This window comes from Chaetodon trifascialis, chromosome 16 (genome assembly GCF_039877785.1).
Source record: "Chaetodon trifascialis isolate fChaTrf1 chromosome 16, fChaTrf1.hap1, whole genome shotgun sequence".
Taxonomy (NCBI): domain Eukaryota; kingdom Metazoa; phylum Chordata; class Actinopteri; order Chaetodontiformes; family Chaetodontidae; genus Chaetodon; species Chaetodon trifascialis.
In genome coordinates, this window is record NC_092071.1 from 25,385,276 (window position 1) to 25,405,891 (window position 20,616).

The following is a 20,616-nucleotide window of genomic DNA, read 5'->3' on the forward strand; positions in this document are numbered from 1 at the left end:
GGGCAAGTGCTATGGCATGGCTGGTCTTCACTGGCGGCCTGGACTCTCTTCTATATTCCACAGAGGACTGGAGCCACCAGACAGGAAGTGGGCAGGATCGGAGTGGACTCCTGGGGAACTTTCTCCTCCTCCTGAAACTGTCGTGAGAGACCATCTGGTTTGCCGTTACATGAGCCAGGACAAGAAGACAAAACAAAATTAAATCTGGTGAGGAAAAGAGCCCACCTGGCGTGCTGAGAGTTCCACCTCTGCGCTGAACAGATTCAGGATTCAGGATTCAGGATTCAGGATTCAGCGTTCCTTTCTTGATCCCCGAGGGGAAATTGTTTTTGTAGCAGTGCTCCATACAAGATAGAATTATAGAGTTAGAATGAAATTAGAAAAGAAAGAAAAGAGAAATATATATATATATATATATATATATATATATATATATATATATATATATATATAACAAAATATACAACACAATAAAATATACAGCATTAAAACAAATATATATACTAAACATTGGATGTGCAAAGTTGAAATTGGATGTTCAAAATTGAAATTGGAAAATATATATCAGAACAGGCAGTGAAAACTCCAAACTCCATTCAGAGGGAGGAGTTGTACAGGTTGATGGCCACAGGCAGGGATGATTTCCTGTAGCATTCAGTCTTGAGTTTTGGTGGGATGAGTCTCTCACTGAACATACTCCTGTGCCTGGTCAGCACATCATGTAGTGGGTGTGAGACATTGTCCAAGATAGTCCATAGCTCAATCAGCATCCTCCTCTCTGACACCACAGTCAGAGTCACACTCCATCCCCACAACGTCACTGGCCTTGTGGATCAGTTTGTTGAGTCTGTTGGCGTCTGCCATCCTCAGCCTGCTGCCCCAGCACGCAACAGCGTAGAGAATAGCACTTGCCACCACAGACTCATAGAACATCCTGAGCATAGTCCGGCAGATGGACCTCAGTCACCTTAGAAAATAGAGAGGACTCTGGCCCTTCCTGTAGAGAGGGTCAGTGTTCTTTGCCCAGTCCAGTTTATTGTCAATATGTACCCCCAGGTTCTTGTAATCCTCCACAATGTCCACACTGACCCACTGGATGGAAACAGGGGTCACCGGTGCCTTGGTTCTCCTCAGGTCCACTTCCAGTTCCTTGGTCTTTGCCATTTGTGTGGCAAATTTGTCCACAGCAGCCCTGTACTCATCCTCATCACCCTTACTGATACATCCAACTATCGCAGAGTCATCAGAAAACTTCTGAAGGTGGCAGGTGTCTGTGCGATAGTTGAAGTCCATGGTGTAGAGGTTGAAGAGGAAGGGAGAGAGAACAGTCCCCTGTGGGGCCCCAGTGTTGCTGACTACTCTGTCTGATACACAGTGTTCCAGGCAAACATACTGTGGTCTGCCAGTCAGGTAGTCCACAATCTAGGGGGGTGTCCACCTGCATAGCTGTCAGTTTGTCACCCAGTAGAGCTGGACGAATGGTGCTAAATGCACTGGAGAATTCAAAAAAACATAACCCTCACAGTGCTCGCCAGCTTGTCCAGGTGGGTGTAGACACGGTTGAGCAGGTAGATGATGGCATCCTCAACACCAAGTCGGGGCTTGACCATGGGCCGGAGCTCCTCCATAACGAGTCTCTCCAGGGTTTTCATAATGTGGGAGTAGGGCTGGGCGATAAAACGATAATGATATGTCTCGCGATAGACACGTAATCAAAATCAATAAATAATGCGTTCGTTAAAACATTGGATAATTTTTTTCTTCGTCGAAAGAAACCAGAAGTTGCAAAGCATGATTGGTTGCATGAACAAAGGCACTCACTCTCAGGTAACCGAGCAATGTAGGGAGAAATCACTAATCAGTGGGAGTGACATGCTAACAGCCAGTAATGTTACAGTATCACATTCAGTTGCGCCATCTTGTTGTCTCGTGTTTGATGCTTCGCGAGGAGTGAGATGACAAATAGAAAGTGAGTGCTGCAGCGAGTGAAGAAATTATTGATAAAACGGGGAAAGTCAGCTCACCAGTATGGCAGTTTTTTGCATTTTATAAGTCAGACCGTAGTCAGACCAATGTGGTCTGTAACTTATGCAAAACATTCAATATTCCTTTATTCGTCCCTCGAGGGGAAATTCCGAAAACATCCAACAACATCTGCAACCACAGCGCCACCGCACAAGCAGCAGACCACCATGCAGAGGTATCTGCTTCAGTGCCTTATGACAAATCATCTAAAAGTCACAAAGAAAAATGAAAATGAATAGTTCATGTATGTTTAGAGTAAGAAGAGTGACTAAAGTTATTCATAGGTCTAGGCTGGTTTTATAGTTCAGTCAATCTTTCTGTACTGTCTATCATGTTTGTTTTTTTGTATGTTACAGATGTCAAGTCTACCTCAGTTTCTGCTATGTTTACAAAACACTGCACATATTTGAAAACATTTTATTCACCAGAAGGTGAATCAGCTTGTGAACTTCCTGACACTAAACCCACAAGAAAAAAAGTTTTCAGGTTTCTCTCGGTTTACATTTTCACACTTTCATTTACATTTATTATTTGAGTGTTTTCCATGGTTGTGTTGACTTTTCCTTTCCTTTCTACCTTGATAGCTGAGGGGATTATAATCAGAGGAAGGTTAAATTTAAAATAAAAATGCTTAAATTGAATGTATTTTCCTGCTGGTCCATATGTTAAATAGGTCATAAAAAATATGGGGGTGGGGTTAGGGTTAGGGGTTGGGGGTGAGAAGGGGGGGGGGGGGGGGGGTGGTTGATGACAGACAGCAGAGGAGTCAGAGGGGGGATGAGCCAGGCCTGGAGTGTCAAATCTATTAAAAATCAGATTCAGTTCATTGTTCCTGTCAATGTTGCCTTCAACTCATCTGCTGTTTGTTCTGAAACCAGTGATGGTCCTCATACCACTCCAGACCTTTCTCAAGTTGTTCTGCTGGAGTTTCCACTCCAGCTTCCTCCTGTATTTCTCCTTGGCCTCCTTGATTTTTACCTTCAGTTCCCTCTGTATTGTTCTCACCTCCTCCCTGTTCCAGCTCTGAAAGCCCTGTTCTTCTGATTGAGGATGACTTTGATGTCCTTTGTCATCCACACAGAAAGTGATGTAGTCCATGATGCACTCTATGAGCCCATCAATGTCCTCCCCATGCGGCTCACAGAGTGCCTGCCAGTCTGTCACCTCAAAACAGCCCTGCAGTGTCTCATATGTCTCCTCTGATGATCTTCTCACTGTCTTTGTGGTCATAGGCTGACTCCTCACCAGAGGCACATAACAGGGAGTGAGGTGCACAAGTCTGTGATCTGACCTGCCCAGAGGGGGGAGGGGCGAACAGCTTTAAGCATCCTTGATGTTAACATACAGCAAGTCCAGGGTTCTCTCCTCTTTTGTGGGACAGCTCACATACTGCATGAAATTGGGCAGTGTTGTTGCCATGGTGATGTGGTTGAAGTCATCCGAGATAGCAATGAATGCAGTGGGTGTTGAGTTTGCAGATGGGCCACGACGGAGTGAATGATGTTGCATGCCGAAGTCGGGTTGGCAGAGGGGGGGATGTAAACAGCGACGATGATGGCATGTGAAAACTCCCTGGGCAAATAATATGTCCTGAGCCCAACAGCCAACAGTTCAATGTCCGAGCAACAAATAGTTCCTTGATGGTAATGTGACCAGGATTACACCATCGGTTGCTGACTAGAACGGTGAGCCCCCCTCCTTTACGCTTACCACTCTGGGTGCAATCCCGAACAGTCTGAAAACCACTGATGGAGATGTTGTCGTCGGGTATGTCCTGATGCAACCATGTCTCAGAAAAACAAATCAGATTGCACTCCTGGTACTCCCTCTGACTCCTGGCGAGTGCTGCTAGCTCATCCGCCTTATTCGCCAGTGACCTCACGTTGCCCATGATGAGAGAGGGGAGACACGGGAGACACGGCTTATATCTGCTCTTCTTAATAAGCCTCTGTTGTCTCTACCCAGCTCTTCCTCCTTTCTGTCCTCCCCTGCATCCTCTGTGTATTTCTCTCCAGATTTCAGCGGGAATCTCTGATGTTCTGGCCGGCCTCAGCGCGATCAGCTGATCTCTGGAGTAAACAATGCTCTGCACATTGGTACTGTGTCCCAGTGAGAGTAGCAATTCCAAAGTGAAAAAACAAACCAGAACTCTCTCGGCCAACATGTTTGGAGAGGGGCACAGCTTCAAAATGACGGTCATAAAATTGCAGGTATTGATAATAAAAAAATAGATTTTGTAAAGAATTTGTAAAACTAAGAAAAGAAACAGGAGTGTCTGCGACAGGGTGCATGCACGGTCGGCACATGCGCACTTAGATGTACTCCAGGTTCTTTTGGTCCGTCCACACCAGGAATGGCTCCTTGGTCCCCTTTAACCAATGATGCCAATGATGGCACAGGGGTGTATAACTTCTGATCCATAGAGGAGCACTGGAGCACTGGGACAGGACTGCTCCCACCCCACCCTGAGGCATCCACCACAAATTGATTGTCAGGATATGCCAGTTGCAGGATGGGTGCAGAGATGAACCGGTCCTTCAAGGTCATGAATGCCTGGGCCGCCTCTGGAGTCCACTGGAACTCCACCTTCACCGAAGTTAGGGATGTCAGGGAAACCTCCATTGAGCTGTAGTTCCTGATGAACTGGTGGTAAAATTTGGTGAAGCCCAGGAAGCATTGTAACTCTTTTCAGGAGGTGGGGACCAGCCAGGATGTCACGGTGGAGAATTTGCCAATGATTGACCTCCAGGAAGGTGACAGAGGGCGAGTGGAATTCACATTTCTCTGCCTTGATGAAGAGTGAGTTCTCCAGCAGGCGCTGAAGGACAGCTCAGACATGGTTCACATGTTCATCTCAGGTCTGGGAGAAGATGAAAATATAATCCAAATTAACAAAGATGAACTTGTTCAGCATGTCTCTCAGTACATTGTTGACCAGGTCTTGGAAAACAGCTGGGGTGTTTGTGAGGTCAAATGGCATCACTAAAGTACTCACAGTGCCCCGTTGGTGTGTTGAAGTCCATTTTCCACTCAGATCCTCACCAGGTGGTAGGCATTGCAGAGGTCCAGGTTGGTGAACATGGCAGCCCGCTGCAGGAGTTCAAAGGCAGAGGAGATCAAAGGCAAGGGGAACTGGTTCTTGACCGTTATCTTTATCTACATTTAGTCCACGGTACTCGATGCAGGGTCTCAGGGAACATCCTTCTTGCCCATGAAGAAGAACCCTGCCCCTGCTGGTAGGGCTGGGCGTATTGATCTAAATATCGCTAGTATCGATACCAAGGTGCCTATCAGTATGGGATCACTACTAGTGTGATGAGATCAATACTTTTTTTGCAGTTTCTCATCTATACGTCCAGCAAATTACTCGAATTTCCTCACAGAGTTCATGCAAGCGGGCAGCTTCTCTCCAAGTCTGTCTGTGCCGTGTGTAAACAGCGCACCTCTCTCTCTCTCTCTCTCTCTCTCTCTCTCTCTCTACTTGGTATCGGATCGATACCATAATTCCTAGTATCGCCCACCCCTACCTGCTGGGGAGGATGATGGCCGGATGATCCCTGCCCCCAAGAAGTCATTGATGTAGGCCTCCATAGCCTCTCTCTTGTGGCCGCTCAGGGAGTACAGCCAACCCTTGGAGCTATGCCTGGGACTAAGTCTATAGCACAGCCATATGGGTGGTGCAGCAGCAGGGAGGTGGCTTTGGTCTTACTGAACACTTCCTGGGGCTTCTGACAGGGATATGGCTCCCTGCTGACAGCTGGCTTCCTTTAAGCAGACCTGGTGACACCCCAAACACCAACCCAAGTCATCTGTCTCCCAGTCAATACAGGGATTATGCCTCCTGAGCCAGGGGTAACCTAGAATGAAAGGGATCTGTGGTGAGGACAGTATATGAAAGTGCAGTGTCTCATGATGGTTGCTTGAAAGCAAGATATGCATAGGAACAGTTTTTTACGTGTTACTCGCCCCAATATGTGGCGATCCAAGACGCTGGCAGTGATGGGTTGGGCAAGTTCCACCCTAGCTGGCATTTCAGGATCCCTGTTATAAAGCTCGGGAGGGTTAACGCGGGACTCCAGACCGGCAGGCACAGTAGTGGCAGGGGCGTGACGACGATAGGCAGGCATTTCCACCAGCTGCTGAATCTGGTCAGAAATCACTGACAGATTTTGGCATAGTCGAAACAATTCTCAGAGGAGGAACAAGGTCTTTATTATCACCGAGGTGGTAAGATCTCCACACCCACAGACACAGGGATTTGACAGACGTAGTAATCATATTAGGTGAGGTCAAATACTGGACATCAAACAGGCAAGGAACGCTGGAGAGTTTTGCATTATGCATAGACAATCTGGCAACAGGAAGGCGTGCCAGCACTGCTTAAATACCTTCCTGATAAGTCTAATTGAGAGCAGATAAGCAGGTGTGGGGCATGGTTGAGGAGCTGCAGCAACAGGTAAGTGCTGGCTGGGACAATAATGAAAGGTTGTTAACCTATGAATTTACATCAAATGGTGGGTCCATGGTGAGGGGTCAAATTTCAATGTTTGATTATGTTTCATCATGAAACAGCAAGTTGGTGTAAATCAAAAATGCATTATACAATCTGCCTCAAACTTCTCATTTGATAAGACTCCTGGTCTGACAACATATACATGTCGATATTTAGTCATAGTCATAGCACCACCTCCAGGCAAAAGGAAATAACATGTTTTATAATATGATGTTCCTCTCTTAGCGGGTTGACCAGTTCCACTACTGTGAAAATTGTGCGTTCTCATCAAACGGCATGTCTGTGGCGGTGAATGGTTAATTTCAGTGTTGCTGTAACTCAAATAAACAATGTTCAATCTTCCTCAAATTTCAGGTTTGGTAAGCATTCTGAAGCTTAAGAGAAATCTACAGTCTTGTGTGACAAATAAAAACATGAAATTATCAGGGTGTGGTGTACAACTGGTATACTGGAACACAAGGTATAATTACCAGGTGTTCTCTTGCACCACATAATGGACACAGTGACATTGAACTCCTTCATGCAGAGTCCAAAATTGAAATTGAAAATTCTGAGCAGTGTCAATTAGCTGATGTCAAGTAACAGGGCTGCAGCTATTGACATGTACGAAGGTGCGCGGGTCTGTTCAATCTGGCTTGCAGTTTTAATTCAGGCCTGAGCACTGACTGGTGCAAGGACCCTATTGTAATGCAAGAAGTTATTATTCTTTTTAGTATTTTCCAGTATTTTTTGGTTTAACATCTTATGCCACCATGTTGTTAACTGCATTTAAAAGTAAGAAAAAAAAGGCCCTCTAGCTGCCAGTACCACTCAGAGCATGCATTCAATATCAAAGTGAAAAGAAAAAGTAGAAGGAAATGTAAATGAGGTGCTGATTATGCATCACGAGTCAATATAATAAAATAGCTGTCAACGTCCATTCTTACAGCATATAAACAAATGTACTGGCACATAGTAACTTTGTAAAAATGAAAATCACTAACACTAATAACTGGTGTTTGACAGTAACTACTTTGTAACTGCTCCCTCAGACTCTGGATGGCTTTGTGTTTGTTGTTGCTTCTGATGGCAAAATCATGTATATCTCGGAAACAGCATCAGTCCACCTTGGTCTGTCTCAGGTAAGACCATCCCTTCTCTTGAGTATTTAAATCAAAAATAAAACACCAGATGAACTGTAATTAGTATAATTGGTAAGTGTCTGTGAGTGTGTGTGTGTGCGTGTGTTTTTGTCAGGGACATTTTGCATTTTGCATTAGAGCTGATCTCTACATACAGTAACAGCACATTTATGAGTACATACTGGAAATTTTTGTACTGCAGGTGGAGCTAACAGGAAACAGCATATTTGAATACATCCACCCATCAGATCATGATGAGATGACAGCAGTGCTGACTCTTTGCCAGCCCCCACACCATCAATTCTCTCCAGGTACTCAAACACTGTCAACCTTGAGGCTCTTGTGCATGTATCATAATATATATATCACACACACACACACACACACACACACACACACACACACACACACACACACACACACAAATTCTCAAATAGTGGCCAGGGTATTTATTTCAAAAGCACAGGAACTTTTATTTGAAATAGGATTCTCTCATAGACAATCTTTGTTTGCTAATTAATCTGTTAATGGAAAGTAAACTATTCATACTTTATACTCAAAAAAGCTGGTAAAAAGCTAAGAATAAAACCTAGTAAGTTTAGTTAATATTAGTTAATATTAAGTGCGCGTGCCTCACAGCAAGAAGGTTGCCGGTTCGATCCCCGGGTCAGGCGGGGCCTTTCTGTGTGAAGTTTGCATGTTCTTACCGTGCATGCGTGGGTTCTCTCCGGGTACTCCGGCTTCCTCCCACAGACCAAAAACATGCTCATTAGGTTAATTGATGACTCTAAATTGTCCGTAGGTGTGAATGTGAGTGTGAATGGTTGTTTGTCCTTACATGTTGCCCTGCAATCGGCTGGCGACCGGCTCAGGGTGTACCCCGCCTCTCGCCCATTGTAGCTGGGATAGGCTCCAGCCCCCCGCAACCCCGAAAGGGATAGGCGGTATAGATAATGGATGGATGGATGGATAGTTAATATTATAGTTTATATATACATATATATAATAGTTAATATAATAGTTTGAGTTAATATTTTTGATGGAAAATATTATTGTACAAAGACGATTATTATTATTATACAAAGATTATTATTATGACATACTTCAGAATTTACATAGTCTTTATTGTTTTTGTTTGTTTGTTGTTATTCAACTGCTTCAGTGGAGAGATAAGTCTGAATTACACTTTTTGGTCAGCGAGAAGCTGCACTTGTGTTGGTTGCCTACCACTGCTCAGTTCTAAGTTATATTATTCTGTATTTCAAATATTGCAGTGAAACTTGATACAGTTGAATGTTGTGGGTAATTCTTCTTACTGTGATTAGTAAGAATGTGGAAGGTTTGTCTTTGTGATTAGATTAGGTTTGAAATTAGGCTGTCATAATGATGTTATCAAGTTTAGGCTCAGCCTGGGCATGTAAAAAATGCATTTTTTATAGAAAGCCTGCATTACAAACTGGGACTATGGAGTCTTAAAGACATGGTCATTTATAAAACAGGGAGTGTTTAAAGATGTTATTCAGTTGCACAAGGGGAACGTCATATATGCTGCTTTGATTTTGATCATTCTTTTTTAATTTTGTGAGTCTTCATCATTTTCCAATCATTTCCATACCACATTATTGGACTTAAAAAAAAAAAAAAAAAAAAAAAAGCATTTTCTTGGATTATAAGACAGAGTGAGGGGCCTTCATTTTTAAAAGGTGGGCTGGAGAGTATGCCTTGAGACTATGCAATGCTATGAAAGAGGCAAAAAGAAAGGATTTTATGGCTGAATGTACAACCAATACAGACTCTGTTCTTGTCATTAAACAATGAAGCAACTTTGTTGCTTTTGACAAATGTTCAGCCAAATAAATTAATTAATTTAAATGTACATGTGTGAGGGTTACAATTATGTCTACACAAGTCATATAAATAGATAGAGCAACTATGTCTATATACATTTGTACAGGTTATTAAAAATAGTAAATGCCAAAAGAAATCTACTGCCATAAAAAAGTACTGGGAATACTATTGCACCCGAATAAAACAGTATTGCACTTGGGAACACTGGGTCTATATAAATGCACAATATATACAGTTTATAAGTACCCGTTATACGGTTGCCGATATGGATAATAAAAATTGGTATTGCAAAACTGAGAGAAGTATCCATCCATCCATCCATTATCTATACCGCCTATCCCTTTCGGGGTTGCGGGGGGCTGGAGCCTATCCCAGCTACAATGGGCGAGAGGCGGGGTACACCCTGAACCGGTCGCCAGCCGATTGCAGGGCAACATGAAAGGACAAACAAACATTCACACTCACACTCACACCTACGGACAATTTAGAGTCATCAATTAACCTAATGAGCATGTTTTTGGTCTGTGGGAGGAAGCCGGAGTACCCGGAGAGAACCCACGCATGCACGGGAAGAACATGCAAACTTCACACAGAAAGGCCCCGCCTGACCCGGGGATCGAACTGGCAACCTTCTTGCTGTGAGGCACGCGCACTACCTGCTGCGCCACCGTGCAGCGAGAAGTATCCAACTTTAGAAATTTAGAGATTGCACCGGGTGAAATGGATGGAGTGGCTGGGCTGCCTGGGGTGCGCGGTCTTTGGGGGCGGTCTCCTGTAGAGTCACATGGGGGGAGGTGAGTGTAGTCTGTGAAGTGGAGTGGAGCGGGGTTAAGCAGTGTGAAGAGGATGCTGTTGGTGTCAGGGGTGCTGTGAGGGGGAGGTGGGGGGTGTGGAGAAGTTGCAGCTTAAGGTCTGGGTGAAAGTGTGAAAGTGGGGAGAGTGGTAAGGTTAGTAAGGGATTAAGACTATTTGATTCAAAAGCAGACTGTTTCTAGCTACTAGTTTGGTTTAGGGTTGTGATGGCAACAAAGTGAACAGAGTAATTATCTCTGTTTGTTCCATCTTATTACACTTTTACAGGTTACTGCTGCCTGGTGAGGTGCACGCTTAATTATGCTGGTATGCAAAAATAAATACACTAAATCTGAGATAATCTTAGGAGTAAGAGGTGTTACTGATGACCAGAAGTCTGGTACATTGTATTCAGACTCGATCAGACGTTATTTGTATAGCACTTTTCATACATAGCAATGCAACACAAAGTGCTATAAATAATAAAAACAAAAAAATTAAAAATACTATATAATCTAACATGTGAGTAATACCTCTCCAATGTTTATTTGTGACAGAGTATGAAATAGAGCGCTCCTTCTTCTTGAGGATGAAGTGTGTTCTTGCTAAACGAAATGCAGGGCTTACATGTGGGGGATATAAGGTAGGTAAGGTACCAGGTAGGTACCACTGGGTTGTCATTTGCCCCAACATACATATGATGACTTAATTTATGATAACTTAAGGCTAACTTTATTCAGCTCAGGATATGATCTTATGAAGTAGCAGCAGCTGGAGTTGTCCTGCATACATTATGGTTTCTTGTGTTTTTTGGCTACCAGTTATTTGGCCAACCAATAGCTGGCTACACATTTCGGAAATTTGGGCTCTTTAGGTCCCCCTTAATAGAACAACAGCTCCTGTCAGATCTTTGCTTAGTCACTTCAATTAATAGAGCCCCTCATGATCATCATGAGCACACAGGTGAGATGTGTTTGTACTGTGCAACAGCTGAGAGAGCAGCCATAGTCTTAAACTAGACTGATAGAATGCTCTTGACATAAAATGGATCATAGTGATGGGACTACTGAGCAACCACAGTTTAAATGGTAGTCTGCTGTTTTGGTGTTGTCAGGTTTGGAAAATACAAGAATGCTCTGTTTGGCACAACTTTTTCTGTGACTCTGGATTCCATTGAACATAAACAGGTAATGACACGAGTTTTATGCGGTTGTTTCCCAGGTCATCCACTGCAGCGGTTACCTGAAAGTGCGTCAGTATATGATGGACACACTGTATGAATCCTGTTATCAGACTGTGGGTCTGGTGGCTGTTGGTCATTCCTTGCCCCCCAGTGGTATCACTGAGGTCAAACTTCACAGCAACATGTTCATGTTCCGGGCCAGCCTGGACTTTAAACTAATTTTCTTAGACACAAGGTATGGGAGACTCTTGACTGACTAGGTGGATGGATAGATAAAAGCCATTAAGTACATGTTATCTTGATGATCCCTTTCAACAAAAAAAAAAAAAAAAAGTTTGTAACTAGATTACAGGGTTGATGAAAATGCAATGGCATTGCCAAAAGCTTGTGCAACTTGCTCATAGTAGTACTTTGTATAAAGCAATTTAGTATTTTTTTACTATATTAACCCCCAGTAGCCAAAAGCTGCATGAAACTCAGCCATCTTAATCTGGTTGGTTGCAAATGGACAACATTCATGAGTTATGGCAGTTTGAATTAATTTGACGACATCCACAAAGGTTTATTAGCGAATCATGGAAAAACAACACATGATAGCTAAACTCAAATAGATGGACAGTGTTTGGGGTTGTCATGTTTCACTTATTCCTCATAGAAAACCATAAGGAAATCATCCAAAAAAATTATATAAAATCAACCAACACAAATATCAACACCGTAGCAAATCTCCTAAACATGCTTAACATTTTACATTAGCTTTTTACAGTATATGGACTGCTGGATTCTTAACTGATCATGTGTACTGAAGTGCAACATGATCCAAATCAACCCCTGACAGTTTGTGCCCTTTCTACTGTGTGCTGGAGCCAGGGTGGCAGAGCTGACAGGCTTTGAGCCTCAGGACCTGATAGAGAAGACCCTGTACCACCATGTACACACCTGTGACGTTTTCCACCTACGCTGTGCTCATCATTTATGTAAGTCCTCGAAATCCTTAGTCAGACTAAATGGGTAGGAAGGTAAGTAGAAGAAGAACAGACCAAGTTTTCAAAGGCCAAATGATCCAGTCATTGAAGCCCAGATCTAACAAAACAACAGCCTGTTAGACCAAAAAACACCAGTAAAAATGTGTTAATGAACAACCACAACACATTATTTTATGATTACCATGTGTGTCGTGATGGTAAGATTCCATGTGTATTTTGCCCCACTGAATATTCTGAATCAGCTAAACAATTAATTATTGTGGGAGACAAATATGTTGTCTTTCAGCTTTAAGAAGAATCTGATGATGTGCATGATTAATTACAATTATTCAGAGTGACATATTTCCATGTTTGATATAATGTAAGGTGTGTAATCAATGTAATTAAGGTGCTTCAACATAGAGTTCACCTTTTGTGAACTTTCGGGAAGAACTGAGGGCAACTGCTTTGGTAGGCAGAAATGGTTGATGGAGGAAAAAAATAACTGAGATGGTGCTGTCATCATGGCACATGTATCTGACTTTAATGTTTTATAATTACAGCAGTGAATCTTATAGCTGCATTACATTGGGGTCTGTTAAATTGATATGTATAATAATAAAATCACTATGTGAAAAAAATGTGACAATGTGAATGGGGGTCACTTGTAGTGATGAACCTACAGAGATATATCAGCTGAATCTACAGTACAGGGTGAGAGACTAGCTGGGGAACATAGTGGAGCATTTTGCTGCCAGATTCCTGTGTATATAGTCCTGTGTGATTCTGAGGAGCTAATGTCAGATTTCAACATTCCCCCCCCCCCCCCCCCCCATTGATCCTGATCTTTTTGTTCCCTGTAGTACTGGTGAAGGGGCAGGTCACCACTAAGTACTACCGTATGTTATCAAAGCATGGAGGCTGGGTGTGGGTGCAGAGCTACGCCACCATCATCCACAACAGCCGTTCCTCCAGACCTCAGTGTATTGTCAGTGTTAACTACGTTCTCACGTGAGTTGGCCCCTCCCCATGTAATTCTCCATTTAAAATCTCCAATACAAACTAAACCAGTACTAAAATATACAATGTATGCCTGTCTGTATGTACACAGTGACATTGAATGCAAGGAGCTGCAGTTATCTGGAGACCAAAGTCGAGCCACTAAGCCTGGTTTCAGTCTCATTTCCTCTCAAGAACACCACAAACAACTCACAACCAAAGCGATCAACATGAAAACCAAATTCAGAGCAGCTCCCTATCCTGAGGTGGGACTTCCATTTGGCATAAAGATGGTATTTCAGAGTACTCAAAAGATGAATTCACACATTTATGTTGAAAATTCTTTTGTGCCTCGATTATTTTCCTAAAATGACTCATATCTTAAGCATGTATTTAAGATTTTGAGGATTCGATTACAGGAATATCATTTGATCATTAAAAAAAGATTATAGCAAAACAGGGGCTCTATTTTCATTGTGCTATGAAACGTTGGTATCTTGCTACCTCACAATGTACTTTACCTGTCTGTTTGGGGGTTTAATGCTCACCACGCACTAAAAAACTGAGGCAGCTCAAAGCATGTCGCAAGTTGGCATTTTGGTAAGAAAGAGGTCACCCTGAAAAAATGTATCTCAGAATCAGGTCTACTTTCAGTGCAGTTTCACTTGTCTGATGATGACACATCATTTGGTGATTCTGTCAGCAAGTTGCAAACCTGGTGAAAAATGTATAGAAACTGAGGCGAAACATATAGATGTTATTTTTTACATAGCTCAAGGGGGACAGTACAGGTGAAACCAGTGTTATATGATGACGGCAACAACAGTAGGGATTTAGAAATGAACAGGGGACGTCTTCATACTGTATGAAATATTCTCCATCAATTAAAGTCTCTGCAGTAGGGCTTGGTAGGGATGGGTTCACAATTTTCAAGTCTGACTTGAAACAATGCAAACCTATCCTATAAACATCTGATGTGTAGAATTTAGGCATATATATATTTAGAATACCCCACCCTTCACCCTCCCTTATGGTGGCCTCTAAAAACGTGAAAGGCACTCTTGAGGGTTAGTGTTTGGTTTGTCCACTCTGGGTTACAGTAGAAACATAGTGGTGCAACATGACAGACTCCATCGAAGAGGATCTGCGCTCCCTGTAGTTAGAAAGAGCTCAGTATAAGGTAACAAAAATGTAACAATTGTTTTTGTCACATGATTATACACTAATCAAAATATACTCAACTAATATTATAGTTATACAATTTCTGCCATATTCTACCAATTGATCCTTGTGTCTTAGAGACTGGACCTGCATCATGAGTCTCCCCTGCTTCCACTCTGTGTACTCTGCCAGGCTGAATCGGGCAGGAAGGAAAAAACACACAACTATAATGAAACCAAACAGAAGACTCAGTACTACGACAAACAAAGCAAGAACAAGATCTGCACAAAGGCGACTAAGACAATGAGATAAATACTAGGAAGCTATGGCCACAAGATCAAATGGCTGGAAAGTCTCAGCGAGATGCTCTTATAATCTGGCAGCGTGCCGACTCATGAGATGATCAGTGGAGATCAGCCTCAGGTGCGCTGTCAGCTCGTCGCACCGCCAGGCCATGCCTCCACTGCAGACACGGAGAGAATGGTTAACAAAACATAAACAAACAACCAACATGGATGTCAGTCTTTAATAGCCACACTGCATGTTTGACTAAATACGGGTCCAGTAGGAAATACAGATAATACAAAAATTGTCCATGGATGTCTGTTATAAAACTACTGCTGCAAACAGAGAGAAAAAAACAAATGTGTTAAACACCCCTCTATTTTGGTAATCTTTTCTGTGCTGTTGAATGTTTGTTTATGATAGCAGCAGGCCACTAGCCATTTCCAACTGGACCACACGACTCGTCAGCTATCTCTCTCGGGTACCTCATCTCAGCTGGCTCAGCGGATCTTCGGCTCCCTGCACTGCAGAGGGTCTGTTGGATGGAGCATCAGCAGCCCCTCAGTACCCAACAAATACACAGGTACACTCTATAGCTATCAAAGTTTAAGTTACCGAGCGTAAATCTCATTAAGAGGTCATTCCACAAAACATAATTGTGGATTTTAGATCTCTCTGCTTGGGACCATGTTCACAAAAAGCTTAATTTTCACGGGTGGAATGCTGGCTTAGTGTGGACATAAGACCCCACAGAGAAAAATGTGTTACCATCAATTTCTAACCCTAGATGGTAGCTTGATTCTTTGATGGTGGTGGATGCTGCACTGTTCATGGACATGAACATGACATGGACATCATGGACAACAACTCTCACTTCTTCATGATACATGGAAATATGCCTCAGGCAGGGCCGTGCAGAGACCTTTGGGGGGGGCAGGTGCTCAAAGTTAAAAGGGGGCACATGGAGCACAAATTTGAAACACCATACAGAAACATACCTTGCAATATAACTGGTTGAATGGTAGCAACCCAAATTCATAAATAATGTAACATGGAATCACAACATACCATATCATTGTCCACACCTCATATATTTGTCAGAGGCCAGTGCAAAGCAAAATTAGTCTCTGTTTTACCTGATGGGGTACATTGAACAGCTTCTGTTGAGGGGGTTGGTGAGGAGGCTGCTGCTGCTGATATGACATTTCATACCTTTTCAAAAATTGTACTGTATAGCCACGGATTTAATCCATTCATAATTTGCCCTTTATTATTCCTAGTGCTAAATTAATAAAGTAAAAAATAATTAAATGATATAGAAATCATGTATTTAAATATTTTTGTGCTTTTATTCAGTTTGACTATTGACTTTGCACACCAAGACACCAAGGTTCTAAAAGTTATATAATTTGTATGCATATTATATTTAATTTATGTGTAAATGCTCTAAACAAACAAGTACTGATATGGTTAAATGAGAGGTTGAGAAAATCAAAATTGAAATTTTTCTATTATTGTTGTATTTCCATTGTAATAGTCCAAAATTATGTGAATATGCATATTGCATAGTTTTAGTAAAATAACATGTCTATGCCTTATTGCCTCTAGAAACATAGGAACATAGGAACAGCTTGACAGTAAAATACATGATATCTCTCTAATGCACTTTGCCCACTTTGCCCCCATGACAAGAGAAACATAAAGAAAAAAACAAACAAAAAAGCCTGACACAGGCTGTGTGCGGATAACTAGCAGCTATAACTTGTGAGAGGTGTGTATTGGATGACACAGAGTATGCTCATTGCTCACTTCACTTCATCAGTCATCTTGCAAGAATACACCGTGCACAAGCAAATACTGCTGCAAAACCTATTCATGGGACCAGTTGTTTACTCCCTCGGGTCTTCTTCGGTTTCACGACACTAGCAGTGGCTGTCTCCAGCAGCTCAGTGATTAGCAGCAGGGCACATCTGGGCACGTCAGGGTAGCGACGGCTGAGTGAGGGCACGTTGTGGATTGTCTCTCACTCCAGGGTAGTCACCAAGCTAAACAGAGAGGATGGGGATGTCCAGGTCTGCTTGATCACTTATACGATTGACAGCAACAGCAACAAAGCTGAAAGGGTATTCAGTTCCTTCACGTTCGAAGAGGAAGAACATAAGAAAGACTACAGTGCCAATTTAAAGATATTTCATTCCAAGATGGAAACTAGTACATGGAAGGGTGTGCTTTTATCAAAGGAGCCAACTACCCAGTGGCTGACTTAGGGCAGGGAATCCAGTTGAAGAATGGCTCCGAGGTTTCTAGTCAGAGGAGACAAAATACAGATGTAAGGTCAGGAGCACAGAGCATGGAACAGACTATCAAGAGCAGAACAAGAGCCGAGACAACATACTACATGGGATAACTAACAATCTGACAAAGACTGGAGTAAAGTACGGGGGTTTATATATTGAGTGTTGATTACTTGATGAACCTCAGGTGGGCGTGTGGGCTGGCAGCAGGACAGCACGTGAACCATGCCCAGTTCAGCTCAGGCAAGGACAGGACACACAAGAAACACAAGGCAGGAGGAACAAGAGAAAGACAAGTAAATAGGCAGGAGGATGCTGCCAGTCCTGACAGTCTGGGGCTAAAGCAAACAATGATCACACAAGCACATGTCTGTCCCTTGACCTTGCCTGGACTTTTGAGGAAATTCTTCCTGGTAAGGAAGAAGGACAGTGACAGAAAAGAAAGAGATGGGCTACCTATTAAAGGACAAAAAGAAAAAGAAAACAATGATTTATTGTTGGTTCAGTGCTAAAGTTGTGTAATGAAAATGATGTGAGAATATGTCTTTGAGGGAGTGATGTCATGGTAGTAGTAGTAGTTACCTTGAAGGCATCAGTGCACATCTTTCACGATGATCCAAGGTATCTGATGTTACTGTGGAAAAGACCGGAATGCACTGTACATTTTCCCATGTTGATATCGTGCAGCGTGTTCATTTAATGCCACTGTCTTCCAATATTTGAGTATTCTTCTTAGTTAGATGTCAAGCAAACACTACCACTACTTACTAGTACTTGAGGTTTGATGTTGTACATACATAGCTATACTGTATGTCACTTCTTATACATATGTACATGAAACTCAGAAGAAGCAATCTTACTGTTAACCTTGTTTATATTCTTGCCATTGTACATATTTTTAATTTTATGTTATGTTTGCATCCTATATATTTGCATCCTATATATTTGCTTTGTTCCTACTTTATACCACAGCTGCTACACAACAATTTCCCTTGGGATAAATAAAGTTCTATCTTGTCTTGTCCGTTATGACATACAAGATGGTATCATCAGTATAAAATAGACATTGCGCTGCTTAGTTAAAATGTGCAAATAGTATGTGGTTGTATTTTTTTGATCATCTATCAACCATTTTGGAGATTTGAAACCATAAGCAACAACTCTATTAGACAAACATGATCTAAAGCAGCTGTACGCAGAGTCAAAATCCAAGGTAAGCAGTGCATTTAAAACTGCAGTAGGTAAGATCGAGAATTTCCACGTTACTCCCCCTCCCTCTCCGCTGCACTTATGCCCTGCTTCCAAGCCCCTCCTCCCTGTGGTGTCTGTGCGGCTGCCGTGACAACCAGTAATGTTAGCCTTAGCATTGGCTTTAGCATCGGAAACAAGCTAACTCTGCCCAGCCGCTACATCACAGTCACTAACATACCATACGTGCTGCAGAGTGTTCCTGTAACAATCACCATATTAGTGTATTTGTTGTCTTAGCCATATATGCTGTTTTTGGCAGCGGCGGTATCAGCAGTTTCTCCTTTACAGGTGGCTGTTGCTCCACCATAGCTCTCACTAGCCTCCTGACGCCACTCACAGAGCTGTTTAACTGAGCGGCAGCCGGCAGCATGAGCGGAGGTAGGGGGTGGTTCACAGTGTGTGTGAGTAGTGATTGACAGATGTCAGACACTCCCTCAGACGCTCCTCTGGCTCTGATTGGTTGTTTTGTGTCAGGCGCGGTGGATTCTTGCAAATTGCAGGAGGAGCAGTAGGTGGGACCAATGGAGCCGTTTTTTGGTTGTTGTTTTTTTTCCACAGATTACGTGTTTCATGTACTGCTGTCTGGGCATAGGGACAGTTTTAGCAAATATGACAAAAAATTACTTTTATAACAGTTACCTACTGCAGCTTTAATGACAACTAGTGTTATGATCAATGGTATCAAAATCCTTAGAGAAATCTACAAAGAGTTATTTTTATTATGTGAGTTAATTTAATCCACAACATTTTCAGCACTTATTGCGCTATGAACAGGTCTTAAGTGTGACTGCTCTGTCTGAAGGATATTTCTCCATTATACATTCTCCAGGAATACATGCAGTCAGGAGTTGCCCACAGATTCTAGGATTTTAGAAAGACAGACAGAGGCCAGTAGATGCTTAGGTCACAAGTCTCACTGCCTTTGCGTAATGGAAATACCAGAGTTGTTTTCCACCATATTCATTAGCACACTTCCTGACATTCTAAAATTTTAAATACTTTATTGAGTACTGAATGTTCCAACTGCTGTCTCTTCTCTCTTTTAGCCGAGGTTCTGGTTTCTAATTTTGGCTTCTAAATATTGTCTTCTTTATCAGGCCACGTGCTGGCAGCTGACCATAGGTACCCTGATGAGATCTACCAGCATTGTTCTGGCAGTAGAAACCCAAGCTCTAACAGCAGGCTGAAGGAAGAACCCTATGAGCATTACACGCTTCCTCGTACTACCATGGACAGTAAGCCTTTAAGCCAGGATGACCAGCACAATGCAAGAGGTGCTGAGGGACTTCAAGGTGACCAGGTCCTGGCCTGCCCTTTGCTCAGTGGCCTGGTACTGAGTAAAGGTGAGCAGGGTGACTTGGTGCACAGCATGGGCCAGCCTCTCCCTGTGCAGATGATGCTGGAGCAGAGGAGGAAGCTAGGTACAATGAATGCTCCCTACACCTACCCAGCTGCAGGATATCCACAATCTGCTGATGGCTACCAGCAGTGTAGGGCTGCTATGGAGCTGCAGGCCAGGTCTGCTGAGGAGGATATGAGAATGGTGACTGGCATGAGGCATGGGGTGAGACTTCCAGTCCAAACTCCATATATGTCTTTGAAATTTCATAAAGTCTTGAGCAAACATGGTTCTATTAAAACCCAACCTTTTACCACACTGAGCCATATAACAGACAGCCACAATTACCACAATCAAGAGATGGCCTCTCACAGCTGCAACAGTCAGAGCACCAGGTCCAGTTCATCCCCTAAGAACCATAGAGAGATACCACATTACATCGGCACATCCGTCATTATCACAAATGAGAGGTAAGCTCCAAGACAGAAGCTCAGTAGACTCCAAAACCATAACCTGACTCTTTAACAGATTCCAGTCAGGGTCATTTCTGTTCTCTTTTTATTTAATATTTTATTTCTGCAGGATAGTTTGACATGCAATAAGACATTACGGCTTTTTCTTGCATTGTGGCCTTAATATAAAGGATCAACCTGAACCTATACAGATTTTGTGAAAGTTTTATTAACTTTTTATTATTATTCAACCCAAACTCTAACTAAGGGTTCAAACATTATCTATGATTTGAACCTCAATTTGTACTCAAAGACAAAAGCATATGTGTAACATTTTAATTTCCATACATGGAAATGCCTTGTCTAACTCGGGATGCAGCCTGATAGT

General features: G+C 42.6%; 1 protein-coding gene across 1 annotated transcript in view; it reads left to right on the forward strand.

The window, feature by feature from the left end:
- The window catches only part of sim2 (SIM bHLH transcription factor 2), a 53,240-nt gene extending 32,990 nt beyond the window's left edge, over positions 1 to 20,250 (forward strand). Inside the window, exons 3-12 of the mRNA XM_070983523.1 lie at positions 7,570 to 7,659; positions 7,862 to 7,970; positions 10,857 to 10,942; positions 11,521 to 11,717; positions 12,353 to 12,459; positions 13,311 to 13,458; positions 13,559 to 13,712; positions 14,800 to 14,898; positions 15,316 to 15,475; positions 19,535 to 20,250. Coding sequence (XP_070839624.1) covers positions 7,570 to 7,659; positions 7,862 to 7,970; positions 10,857 to 10,942; positions 11,521 to 11,717; positions 12,353 to 12,459; positions 13,311 to 13,458; positions 13,559 to 13,712; positions 14,800 to 14,898; positions 15,316 to 15,475; positions 19,535 to 20,250 — 1,866 coding nt within the window. The remainder of the gene's footprint in view (positions 1 to 7,569; positions 7,660 to 7,861; positions 7,971 to 10,856; positions 10,943 to 11,520; positions 11,718 to 12,352; positions 12,460 to 13,310; positions 13,459 to 13,558; positions 13,713 to 14,799; positions 14,899 to 15,315; positions 15,476 to 19,534) is intronic.
- Positions 20,251 to 20,616: the final 366 nt, after the last annotated feature.